This window comes from Acomys russatus, chromosome 3 (genome assembly GCF_903995435.1).
Source record: "Acomys russatus chromosome 3, mAcoRus1.1, whole genome shotgun sequence".
NCBI classification, from domain to species: Eukaryota; Metazoa; Chordata; class Mammalia; order Rodentia; family Muridae; genus Acomys; species Acomys russatus.
Window position 1 is genome coordinate 18,097,314 of NC_067139.1, and position 13,798 is coordinate 18,111,111.

Genomic DNA, 13,798 nt, shown 5'->3' on the forward strand with positions numbered 1-13,798 from the left:
TGATGTACCTTATAGTCTAAGTTTTTTCTACCCAATAATAACAAACTACTAATATAAAAATTATTCTTCTGTACAAAGAGACAGGTGAGTTACATTAACTATCAATTATGATGTTTAAGAATGGTTGAAACGTTTGTTATATATGTTTTACAACAGTTGGAAATCACTGTAACTGAGGCCGATGCGAACTAAAACCTATGCTTGAAGTATTTCATATTTACCACTAAATTGAATTAAAGCTGCCTCTGCCACAGTTACCTCCGACCTACCAGGCAGCCATTGCGTCATCCGAAGGACATTGCTCCACGTCTTGCATCATTTGACATGTTGCTCCTTCCTTGGCCCCCTGTTTGCCAGCTTATCTGAGTCACCGGTAGCTGCCTAGGCCATTCCTCAACTGGCTCATCCACACGCGCTCATTTTTCTTCCACACTCTGGTCCCTAGGTGACCACAGCTGTCTCAGTGGCCTTCAGCTGCTACTTTATGCTGAAGACCCCCAGACCTGGCTCCCTGTGATTCTGAGCTCTGAATCACTTACAAAAGCAAGGCTGGAAGATGCCCTTAGGTGACCACGGACTCACCTTCCTAAAGCAGACGTCATCATCTGCCCTTCCCACACCCCACAGAGGAAGGAGTGGTCAGTAGCCTCAAACTCTGCAGGACTTGGGATCAAGAGCACTTACATTTGGAAGGGAAAACACACACACACACACACACACACACACACACACACACGCCTATCAAGAGCACTTACATTTGGAAGGGAAAATACATACACACACACACACACACACACACACACACACACACACACACACACACACACACACACACATACACCTCCCTCCTTAGGCTTCAATTATTTATTTGGCTGTGGATCTTACCTTGCCCAAGGCCCTGGCCTTTATTCAGGCTCTTTTTCCTTGCCATGGTACTGCACCAGCCCCTCAGCTCCTAGCTTGACCTGCCAGGTTGGCCTGAGCGATTCCTCCAAAACAAACATCTGAAAGTTTCCCTCTCCTGCTCGGACTACTTCATTGGCTTGCCACTATCCTATCTTCATGGAGGATAGAATTTTGTGTGCTGCCCCAGCTGGGTTTTGCTAGTCATGATCCAGAATCCAGACAGGTGCTAATGACCAAAGTACCCAGAAGGCAGTAGGCTCCAGCCAAACTCTAATGATCCACAGTACCCAGAATGCACCAGGCTCCACTGGTCTTTGAGAACCCTCATCAGATAATGAACACACAAGCCAAAGCTCAGGCTTTGCTCTCTGTCCAATCAGAGTGAGGCCTTGATATCCTCTTCTTGAATCCCAAGTGTCCTGGGAGACAAGGGATGTGTGCCCCTGCAACCTGAGAGTCTGATGGTGCCCATGGCTTAATGTAGACCCAAACTGACAAATTACTACTTTTCTAGCCCTCAAATGTTTAACAAGTGAATGAATAAAGGAAGAAATAGCTCTTATGTGAGACAGAAAAAAAAAAAAAAAAAAAAAAAAAAAGAAGTGTTGTTTGAAATAGAACAAATCTGGCATGGCACTGTAATTTGGATAAGAGCACTGACAGCATGGTTCTATGGCTCTACATAATTTAAGGTCTATTTCTCTCTGTTCTCAGGCAAGACTGTGGCTTTCTTTTCATTAGCAGAAAACCCTGGCGAACCAGACATGGTCTCATTTCCCCCATATGAGTTTGAAGGTTTTCAGGAAGCCTGGAACTATTTATTTGCTTTCAAAGTGATTGATTTACTTCATTATTTTTATTTTCATTCAAGAGTGGCGAAAGGGGGGAGGGGAGGGAAAGGAGTCAGTCACACATTACTGCCTTACAATCCTGCACTCTTTCTAGGAATTCAGTGTTCAGCTCTGTGTCCGGTCCTGTCTTTCTTTGCAGGTGAGGACAGGGACTCCTGGAGGGTACAGCAGGATCCCAGGATTTTCTGTCAAGCTAAACTAGTAAATGTGCATCGAGGAAGGAAAATGGCGGTGGGGCAGGCGAGGTCAGGCTGCTGGCAGAAAAGCAAGGGCTTAGACCACAGGAAAGACAAATTGTTAACCATTAATTCCAGTGTAGCACTTCACCTCTTCCCAGCTGGCCTTTGCAGCCAATCCATGTGACATCCTTCCCTTCAGAGTAGGCTGTAATTCCATCAATGCTAGTGGCCGAGTTTAGGACTCTAAGGTTGTGAAATAATAAAACTGGAAGGATTCTTCTGTGTTTTCATTCTTCCTCATTTTTTCCCCATTTATTCCAAGAATGGACCCACCCTTTCAACACACTAGAAAACCTATGCCCTAGCTTCAGAGAAAGAGACCAGAAGCTGACAGAATTCAAATCATCTGTCACGGTCACAGTCACAGTCACAGTCATCTGAGGGATTCAAGCCACACAGCTGAGATCTATCAGTTTCTAGACCATTCTATGGATTCTTTTGCTGTCTGGATGGTTTTGTTTCAGAGTACAGAGGCAGCATTAGAGTTCCAGCAGGACAGAGCCTAGCTCATAAGGAAGCACACAGTTTAATAATGCTTTTTACTCCATGGAGAATGCAGCTAAACCCTAGAACTTTAAAATGTCAAAGGATCCAAGTATTTCCTGTTTTTTTTTTTCCCCATTCTGATTTTGAGACATATATATCTTTACCAAATTCAAAGCCCCCTAATACACAAGCACTTCGAAGCCTATCTGTGCAGTCAGGCAGCTGGCGCACGTTTTTGTCTTCTGGCTCCTGCACAAGTAAAGCGTGTGGTTCTCAGGGAGGCCATTCTAAGCATGCAGAAGTGCAGCCCACCTGTACAGCTCTACAGGCACTCACAAATAACTTTTGTTTGAGGACTGACATAGGTTTTTTGTTTTTTTTTTAAAAGAAATCGTAAGTGGCAAAGTATGGCTTCCTGCTAGACAAGTCACCTTCCATGTCCCTCTGCCACTGCAGCATCGTCTCTACACCAGCTGCTTCTATCCCTTCTCACCACCCATGGTGACATGAGGAGCTCTGATGTTCAGAGATGGCTCAGAGGAAAGATTTAAAGGCAAGTACTCCAGTTCAATTTTTTAAAATATATTTTTCTGAAATAGGGTCTCATTTTACAGCCGTGGCTAGCCACAATGTCACTCTACAGTTCAGGTTAGCCTTGAACTCTTGGGCAATCCTTTTGTCTCAATCTCCCAAGTGAGCACTGAGATTACAGGGCAGAAAGTACCCACCATATTCACCTCCATTTTCCCCCCCCGATAAATTTATTGCTTTGCTTTTCACAATTTACCCGCAAGATGACTGGTAGAGAGCCTTCAACCCATGGATTCCCTAACCAAGCCAAGTTGAGCCAGAGCGGGAAAAAGTTAAATGTGTGTGTGTGTGTGTGGGGGGGGTATGTGTTCAAGTGCATGTGCCTATACACATGTGGAAAGCACAGGAAGAAGCTGCATCTCCGCCACTGTCACCATTACATCTTCCCTTAAGACATGATCTCTCACTGAACCTGTGTTGTGCCTCTGGCCACCAAGTCTCAGAGTTCCTCCCCCCACCCCGTCCCCCCCATCTTTATCTCTCTATAGCACTGAGGTTACAGGCACGTGCAGCCATGCCTAACTTTTAGAAGATTATTGATTTTTCCTTTCATATTCATGAGTATTTTGACTCTGTGTGTGTGTGTGTGTGTGTGTGTGTGTGTGTGTGTGTGTGTGTGACATGTGTGTCCTGCACAGTGCCTGCAGAGGCTGGACAGCAGCTTTGAGTCTGGTCGGAGTGGACCGGCAGACAGTTTTGAGCTGCCATGTAGGTGCCAGAAAGAAAACTTGGGTCTCTGAGAGAACCATAAGTCCTCTTAAGCTCTGAGCCACCACCCCAGCCCATCCTCCAACTTTTTATATAAGTGTTGGGGATTTGAAAACAGGTCCTAATGTTTACGTAAGCTTTCCTTATCCAAGGGAAAAAAAAAAACAAAACTCTAGTTAAAATAAAAAGGGTTGTCTAAAGCCTATGGTAAACTCTGCCTCGTGTGGATAGAAAAGGCCCTGTCAGTAGCGCTGACCCCCAAGGAATCAGGATGACAGACCCGAAGAGTGTGCTTCAGGAAGACCCAGGCTTCAGAGATGGAGGAGGGCAGGGCTGAAAAGAGCCACTGAGCACATGACCTCGTGGAACTTGCCTCCCGCAGCGCAAGGCAAATGTCCACACTCCAGAGCAGTCAGCCACTTGCTCAACAGGCGGCCCCGTTCTCTTCATGCCAAAGCTCACCAAGCTCCATTCCCCTCATTCCACCTGGCTGCCACTCACTACGTGGAGCCATGTGGTGTAGTCATTTGAGTAAAAGGAAAAAAAGAAAATACAGTGTGGCAGTGATATGTAGCAATCTTGTTGATTGAAATAAGCTCCTAAATTTTTAGCAAAACAAATACAGAAAAGCAAGCAATACAAATTACAGGACTTCAAAAGAATATGTAAGTATAAAAATACACAGTAGAGTAAGAATATGTGTCATCCTGCCCTCACGGAGTAGAAATTATTCAACATTTCCTTGAGAGTTTAAACTCATTAGTGTCATACCAGGGGAGAAAAAACTCAATATGCCACCTAGAGCAAACCCTACATTTTATTTAATTTTTGGTTTTTCGAGACAGGGTTTCTCTGTATAACAGCCTTGGCTGTCCTGGACTCACTTTGTAGACCAGGCTGGCCTCAAACTCACAGAGATCTGCCTGCCTCTGCCTCCCCGAGTGCTGGGATTAAAGGCATGTGCCACCACACCCAGCTCAAACCCTAGATTTTTTTTTCTAGTCTACATAGCAATTAAATCAAGACTTGAATTCTAATTTTGCAATGTCATCAGACACTTAGGCACCTTACAATCTCCGACCGTTTTTTAATTATGTGTAAAATTCATTCAGTTGTTTGGGTGCTTAGGCTTAAGGAGGGTTGTTAATAATGAGAACCTCTTTGAGGGAATTTCTCACAAAAAGTATTTACTGATAGCTAAAAACAAGTTACATAGTTACAGTCATGTGGCCATCTCTAGGCAAGGTCTCTGTTACCAAACGGTAACACTCATTGTTTCAAGCCAGAAAATTGGAATTATGGGAAGGGGGAGCTAGTGATAGCAAGGGAAAAGGTGGAGATTTAATGACCATAGGAACTGAGAAGAGTACTAAGTGGTCTGCCCTGAAAACATACATACAAGTGACATTCTAGAGGCTGGGTGAGTTATATAAGGAAAGATATGTGTGTGTATATGTGTGTGTGTGTAAATACATATACATGCATATATGCAACAATTAATGAAAACAGAGGACAAGAATTTGAAAGGCACCAAGGAAAGGATATAAAGGTTTGGAGGGAGGAAAGAGAAGTGGGGAGGAAAGGGGAGAAATAAAATTCATTTTCTAAAAACCCACAGAAGTAAATACATTGAGAAAAGCTTTTTTAAAAATGGGCCAGAGGTGTAGCTCAGTAATAGCACTTTTTACTTGAATATGCAAGGACCCGTATCCTATCCACAGCATGGCAAAAACAAGTGAGCCAATCAATAAACAAACCAACCAAACACAAGACAACAAAAACTCTACTATATCCTACATCAAGTCAACTTAAAAACAACAAGGCAATAATCTTGGCTTTTTTTTTTCCCCCGCTTTTTTTTTTTTTTTCTTTTTTCTTTTTTTGTTTTGTTTTTAAAGAGACATGCCCCATTATGCTGCCTAGGCTGGTCGTAAACCCCTGATCTCAAGCCATCCTACAACTGCAGCTTTCTAAGGAGCTGCAACCAACCACAAGTGAGCACCACAGTGTGCAGACGCTTGCTTTAAAGATGGGCACATCTTAAGCAGTGCTGGAGCGCCTCACCTGTGACATTATGATCTCAGCTGGGAACGAGAGTCAGGCCACAGTCAGTTGGATCTGCTTATATAATTGATCTCTTTTGTCCTTGATTAGACTGCTTGACTTTTCATAAAGCGATAGGGAGATGTGGTTTGTAGTTCTTGTCTCTGTCTCTTACTACTAAATCCAGTGTTGCACCATGTGCAAGTGGGTATGTGTGAATGCAAATATACTCACACTCATAGGTTAAAAAAAAAAAAAAAAAAAAAAGAAGGAAAATCCACCCTCCAATGTAGCCCAAGTGTGTTTAAGTGCCTGGGTGCCTCACTATGGTCTCAGCAGCAGGAGCAGGCACCACTCTTATGGTCCTGTGCAGACCTGGCCTGTTTTCTTGATAGCGTACACTCTGCTTCTGTTCAAAGTCTCTAGAAAGACACCAATAATCTCTATTTTATGTCCTAATTATACAACCACTTATCCCATTGGCAACTTGAAGAAAACAAAAGTTTAAAGGACAGAATATTTAACCGCAATGCACCTTAGAACAAAATCCAAAGCATAACAAACAAAAACCTTAGGCAACCTTGTTAATAAAGCAGAAAATATCCACAAGTCAGCAGAGTTCTTCTGTTGTCGTCGTTGTTTGATTGGTTTTTATTTTTCGAGACAAGGCTTCTCTGTATAGCCCTGGATTTCCTGGAACTAGCTGTATAGATCAGGCTGGCCTCAAGATCCGCCTGCCTCTGCCTCTCAAGTGCTGGGATTAAAGGCGTGCACCACCATTGCCCAGGTGGCAGCATCTTGAAATGAAATGCCAGCCTCATGGCAAGCTACATAAGAAATCAAAATGGCAAAAATCCTTATTTTTCTAGTTCTGTTACCAAGCACTTGCAAGATTCTGCTTTGACAAAGGCCAGCCCTTCCCAGCAGAGGCTTTCTTTAAGTGATATAAAACACTTCTAGATGAAGGAGGAGAAAATTTGGGAACCATTAAAAGTGTCACTTGAAAAGGATTAAGGTCCAGAGGTTTTATATGTGTCTTTAGAGCTAAGAACTACTTTACCCCATGGACCAACTTACCAATACCTCTTCTAAGCTACACTCACAGGCTTTTACCCATGTGCATATGCTACCTGGGTCTGAAAAGCTAGCAAGCATGCTAATTGAAAATTCACAACGCCCTGCTCTGTTAACTGAAAGCAACTCTTTATGTCTTGTCATCAGCTCCTATATTGAGGGCTGGCCCCCAAGATGGCCCAGGGATTTAGAGAACTGGGCCACCCCAGCCCAGCTACCCTTGTCCACTGCCAATTATGACTTTGGTTCTTTTTTTTTTTTTAATTCTCCATTGTTGGGGTGGCCTCTCTGGCATCTCTTAATAAAATTGTCTTAATTTTCACCACTTAAATGTGTTCTCAAACCACTGTTCACATTCGTTTGCTTAATTTCAGTTGTGCTATCTGAACTAATTGTTAGCTCATATAGGAGGCCTCTGTGTCACATTTGTACATTTTTATTACAATTGCATGTGTCATGTTGTTTGGATGCTATTTTCAACTTTAAAACACATGACTCATTAAAAAAATAGATTAATCTGATTATCTATTTGTGTATATGCATGCATCACTGTGTATTCTAGAAACCATGGAGACCAGAAGAGGGTGTTGGATGGCCTCGAGCTAAAGCTGGAGGTAGCAGTAGGCTTCCGGACACACCGGAAACCATACTCCAGTCCTCTTAAAGGGCAGTGAGAGCTATTAACCACTGAGCCATCTCTCCATCCACAAACACAATTGTTTTTAATAGCTTATTCTACTTCAGAAAAAAAATTGGCAGGCTGCTTATACAAATATATGCAGTAAGATAATTATCAGAGACAGAACATTGTACAAAGAAGGAATTAAACTAGGGACACTAAGGTGAAGTTAAGAGAAGACAAGACGTAAAGCTTGTGTTGTCAGCCCAACACAGGAAGCACTTGCATCTGTGCTTGGAAGGATCTAGACTACTGGCCCAATATGGTCCACAGTCTGCTTCAATGAATCAGTGAATAAAGTCGCATGGTAACCCAGCTACAGCTATTCATTTTACATATATATATATATATTATATATATATATATATTTTTTTTTTTTCATGTTCCAGGGCCAGAGCAAAGTAACTATGACAGAGACCATATGGCCCACAAGGCCGAATAATTTTTCTATCTAGCTCTCTTCATAACAGTATGCAAACAGCCAAATTGTATGATTTTATACCTAGGAGAGAGAAGCAAACCCATTTCCTAGGCTAAGTATTGTCTTTGTATAGGCAGTGCCACCTTCCCAGCTTCCAAAATTCTTTTCAAGCTTAATAAACAAATTAACAAACAAAAATTAAAGGTTTATCAGGAACCTGTAATAAGCTCTGACTCATATACTTAATGGCAAAGGCCCTACCAGTAGAGCTGGCACTGCCCAGGAGACCTGTGCTACAGGAAGGCCCAGATATCAGAGATAGAAGAGGGCAGGCCAAGAAAGAGGTCCACCAAGCATATATTCCCATGAAACGTGCCTCTCTCAAACTCAGCATAAATACAGAAATGACTTTCACTGGGCGGTCAGCACAAGTCAGTACACAGTTCAGGTACCATTCACATGTGGGCCAGGATAATCCAGGGACAGACTCAGAGATGCAGGTGCTAGGCACGTATACAGCCTTTCCCCCACCCTTCTTCCTTAGCCTTGGCTGATGGGGCTGCTCATCTGGTGCTCTCTTCTGCTGTGATCTAAATAGCCTCAGCAAATCATGAGCCCTTGATATGTAAGGGAAAAAGAGAGGCCACCTCTGCTATGGGGCAATTTCTCCTGAACTCTTTTGACTAGGGTATGTGATTGAGGCTGTGTGGTCTGCCACCTTCCCATAGAGGTAGTCTATGGGAAAGACTAGGTTGCTGGGTCCCTGTGACAACTAAAGCCTGGAAAAGACAGCTGCCTGGTGAGAGGACCACATTGGGTGACTTCAAGCATCTCCTGGAGTCACTTGAGAAAATATGCCTCCGACCTGACCTGTTGCACAGACCAGTGATGGGTAAGAGCCACAGGGACACCATAAATACCCTGAAAGTGTCTAAAGAAGTACTGAAGAGAATTAGAAGTATTTGCATCTTATTACCCTAGAAATCACTACTTACTAATCTAGGCCTAACTCTTCCATGTTACCAGTCAAGGAATCAAGAATCTTATTTAATGTTCCAGTGATCCAACAGGTCTTTCCATGGCTGGGGTGGGGTGTGGTGGGGTGTGGTGTGGTGGGGTGGGGTGGGGTGGGGCAGAAGCACAAAACTAGCAAGTACAACATGGACAGATTCTCCTTCAGTTGTGGACGCATGGTTGTCCTACAGAGAATCGAAAACAAGTAAGTGAAACCTGCCCATAGTTGACATCAGCGATCATACAGGAAACAAACATGGCAAACCTGCTGAACGCTTTCTCCATGCTGTTTCAAAAGAGCAAATACTTCCAAGCCTTGGACCTAATGTTCTAGTACTAAGGCTGACACTTCAAATCCAGACCACTTATGCTCACATCCAAAAGAATGCTAAAAATGTAGATTTTTGTATGGCTTCAAAGTAGAAGAAAAGATCTCAAGGAGTACAGGATATGCCTAGTACGGACCACCCAGAGAGAGTTCTTCAGGGTGCTCTGCTGGGTCCAGGACTGAGGTACCCAACAGGTGTGTTCTGAAGTGCACAGAATGCCAATACAGAAACTTCCAGAGAAATCAAGAGCCCCTACGTCAGCTCGAGCTGATCCCCACATCTCCAAACCTCTACACAAGCTTCCATTCTCCTTGATTCGACCATTGAGCTCAAGCTGTAAGCATTTTTTTTTTTTCTCTTTACCACAAAGGCTTCAGAGTGTGTGTTTCCCAAGTGCTACCACCCCAACTAGCACACACAGTTCCTGCCCAGGACCCCTCAGGCAGCAGCACTTGAGAGCTGGTTTTCGGAGGGACTGGTCATGGCGGCTCCTACTTACGTAATGCATACAGGGTGAGGATGACTCCAGCCAGGCAAAATCCTTCAAAGAACCTGAGTGTACTGAACATTGTCACATTCACCGACAGTGCCACAGTCAGTCCAAAGATCAGAATGAAGATGATGGAAAACAGCAGCACGGGCCGCCGGCCAACCCTGCACGTGAAGAGGGGGAGAAAGCAGGCATCAGTGTTGAACAAGAGGGCAACGGTAAGTGCCAATACCCAGCACCCAATGAGCACGGGCTAAGTGTCTTCACACTAGCTATCCCACTGCGCTACGCCATGGCTTACTCCCTTGGGACAGAGCCTCTTGTGGGACATTAAGCCCACTCGCCCTTCTGGAACTAAGAGAGCAGAGCTCAAACAGCTACCAGGAGAGAAAACTATGATGTGGCCCTGACTGCTGGTGCTGAGTCCCTTTGTGTATAAACAGGGGTAGCTCAAGGCAAGAGAACAAAATCAATAATAACTCCCCAAACACAAACCTTGACACGCCCAGCATAAAATGTCTTGAGAAACTGCTGACCTTTGGAACTGGCCCAAAAGGCCACACAGGCATGGAAGGATGGCATGACTTCTATTCTCCAGCTGTTACCTTAGGGAGGAGTCTTGTTTCTCCAGCAGCCTATAGGTCCAGGGCTGGGCCAGCTGCAATTTGCTTCAGCTACATGACAATGTGTCATTCTAAAGGGACCACAGGGATCGCACACTAAGCCTAGACACTTGAAACTGTATATAAATGCTCTGGTGTTTCACAGTAGAACCTGCAGAAAGGCAGTAGTACACTGAGTTCACAAACCACACACAGAGCCGACTGGTGCATGATCAGCGGCCACTAGGGGACCATGTACTTGGGGGCAATCAGGGGGCAGATGAGGTAGTCCATGGAAACTGAAAAACCACAAGTTCCCTAACTCCCATAGTAGCCATCCACCTTTCTCTACTTATTACAAGTAAAACTATGGTGAGCTGCAGCAAACAAATTAATACATAACACAACTGGTTTGGGCTAGAAGGATAATTCATGGAGAAGCTGGGGCAAGAGGGAAGCAAGGAAAGGCAAGTCTGGTGCCCTAAACACAACATAGGGTAGCTAAGTAGCTTTCGTTGTTCTAGACATTTATGACAAAGCATTGGCATACAAATATAAAGGGGGAGGAGGGAAAAAGGAGCCAAAGAAACAGACAATAGAATGGTTGCTGTTCAGGGCTGGGTAAGAATAGAGAACGTTTGTGAGCATGTTTCACAATCTCCCCAAGGACGAGGGAAATGATTTAAATTCAGAGTGGACAAAGGACATAACTGTAAACACATTAAAAGTTATTGAGTTGTGCTCATTAAAGAGCAGGCTTTTTATATATGTGTGCATGTGAGTGTTTGTGTGTGTAAATGAACTTTCACTTAAAGCTCATTTTTAAGATAAAGTAATGCAAAGCTTTGTTCTACCTTGTCTCCTATAAGTTTAATTTAATATAACATGTAATATAAAATATAACATATGTAAAATATAACATTTAAACTATAAACATAAAAAGTAACATGTTTTGAGAAAACATGGGGCAGGCACAACAGGGCAGCACTTTCTTCAGAGCTTTCTAAGAGGTCATCCACCCATTTTTATTAGTCTCTTTGATTTGGAGATATGTGGCCAAGGCTGTGTTTACAACAATGAAAAATATCTTTGTCCCACGTTTGTGCTGGGCTCGCAAAACCTTTACCAGGAAAGATCTTGCCAGATGTTTTTGTCCATATCCAACTCACTTGCAGCAGTACATTTAAAGCCTGGCTTACTTGTCCCTTAAAATGATGGAGAGCATACAAATATTTAACAACTGCTTTTAATTCCCTGTACCTACCTCACCTGTGAATGGGGATGTGCTGGGCCTGGCCTGAATCCCCAAGCTAAATGTTTCAGCTTTTATCTTTCCTGCACTTCTCGCTGCTGTTGGATACTGCTTTTCTATGCTCTCCAGTCTGGCTAACCTAGAACTCTGTGTAGCACAGGTTGGCCTCAAACTGGCAATCCTCCTCCTTCCAACACCCCGCCCCCTCCCCAAGCCCTCTCTGACCTCAGGTATACGCTACCAGCCAACTTCTTCCTGATGTTCAAACATTTCCTTTTTTTTTCCCCCTGTTCTGACTTTGTCTTAGAAAAGATGTTTGATTTTTGTTTTTAAGTCTTAACAAAAACACATTCTAAGTACCCCCTTCCCTGATTATTTAAATCGAGAAGTCACACTTATCAATCAATGGGGCACTTGGGGTCTCTGAAGTCAAGACACCTTGGTTTTGCATCCAGGCTCGTATCATGTCATCTCTGAGCTATGTGATCTTGGCAAAGTCCATGCTTTCTCCAATGGGCCCACTGGTGTCTATAGGGTTTGTGTCAAGTGTGGGAATAAGCCAGCAACTCAGTGACAGTTCACTACAAGCTAATTACAAGCCTCATAGGAGCTGGTTCCCTAGAGTGGGATCAGAGGTCAGTGACAACATAAGCTTTTATCTTTTATGATCTCCAAAACGACCCTATCTGAAGTGAATTCTTAGAATCTTCTTCCTTCCTTCCTTCCTTCCTTCCTTCCTTCCTTCCTTCCTTCCTTCCCTCCTACCTTTCAGGGCAAGAAGGACTCTGAAAATGGGACTACAGCTGAGGATCTCAAATGGGGTGATTCCCTAAGGAGGGCAGCATGAAAGAACTTGACCCAACCTTACTGGTTCCGAAGATGGAGGAAGGGGTCATGAACCCAGAACACAGGTGGCTACTAGGGGCTAGGAGAGACATAGAAATGACTGCTCCCCTAAGCCTCCAGGAAGGGATCTACCCTGGTGGTACCATCTGTTTATCCCAGCGACACCTACTTTGCGCTTGTGAACTGTAAGATGATTAGTTTGTGTTGAAGCCACTGAGCATGTAATAGTGACAGCAGTCACAGGGACCTGACACTGGGTCTCCAGACAGATGTCCCACGCCAACAAAGTGACTGGGGGGATTTAAATACAGGGACTGTTTATAAAAGATGGGGCAAGCTGGCATAGAACCTTCAAAGGGGCGGAGGAGGGGAAAGATAGTCATGCATGTGTTTGAGAGGAACACTGTGTAGAGGGGACCTGGCAGGACCCCCCTACAGCTTTGCATAGACCAGTGCAGATCTTCAGTGTATATCTCCCTAGCTATGTTTTCATTCAGCCTATGAATGCTGGCATAAGTACAGGCAATCCTTCAACAGAGCCCTGTCCTGAGTGCCTCACAGTGTTCTCTAAACAAAAATCTGGGTGGAAAATCAAACTAATTTTTTTCTTTTAAGAAATATTTTATTATTTTAAATATCTTATTGTGTTTCTACATGTGAGAGTGTGTGAATGGTGTAGGTGGGTCTAGTGTATGTGGTTTGTAGAGGTCAGAAGATGTCAGGTATTTTATTATTTCAGGTATTTTTATGTGTGTTTGTATGTGTGAGCACGTGTGCATGGTACAGGCGTGTCTAGTGTGTGTGGTTTGTACAGGTCAGAGGAGGAGGTCAGATATCCTGTTGTATCATTCCCTACCATATTTCTGCAGAACAAGGTCTCTCACTGTCTTAGTCAGGGTTCCCATGGCTGTGATAAAACACCATGACCAAAGAAACTTGGGGAGGAAAGGGTTTATTCAGCTTATGCTTCCACATCGCAGTTCACCATGAAGGAGGACAGGAACTCAAGCAGGACAGGGACCTGGAGGCAGGAGCTGATGCAGAGGCCATGGAGGTGTAGTGCTTACTGGCTTGCTCATCGTGGCTTGCTCAGCCTGCTTTCTTATAGAACCCAGGACCATCATCCCAGGCATGGCTCCACCCACCACCAGCTGGGCACTCCCCGTCAATCATTAATTAAGAAAATGACTCACAGGCTTGCCTGCAGCCCAATCTTAACAGCGTCATTTTCTCAATGAGGCTCCCTCCTCTCTGATGACTCTAGCTT

The 13,798-nt window shown here is 44.0% G+C and overlaps 1 protein-coding gene across 2 annotated transcripts in view; it reads right to left on the minus strand.

Annotated features, from left to right (window-relative positions):
- Slc22a23 (solute carrier family 22 member 23) overlaps window positions 1-13,798 on the minus strand; it is a 167,782-nt gene that overhangs the window by 113,504 nt on the left and 40,480 nt on the right. For both annotated transcript variants that reach the window (XM_051169645.1, XM_051169654.1), the window contains exon 3: window positions 9,841-9,995. In XM_051169645.1, the coding sequence (XP_051025602.1) occupies window positions 9,841-9,995 (155 nt within the window). The remainder of the gene's footprint in view (window positions 1-9,840; window positions 9,996-13,798) is intronic.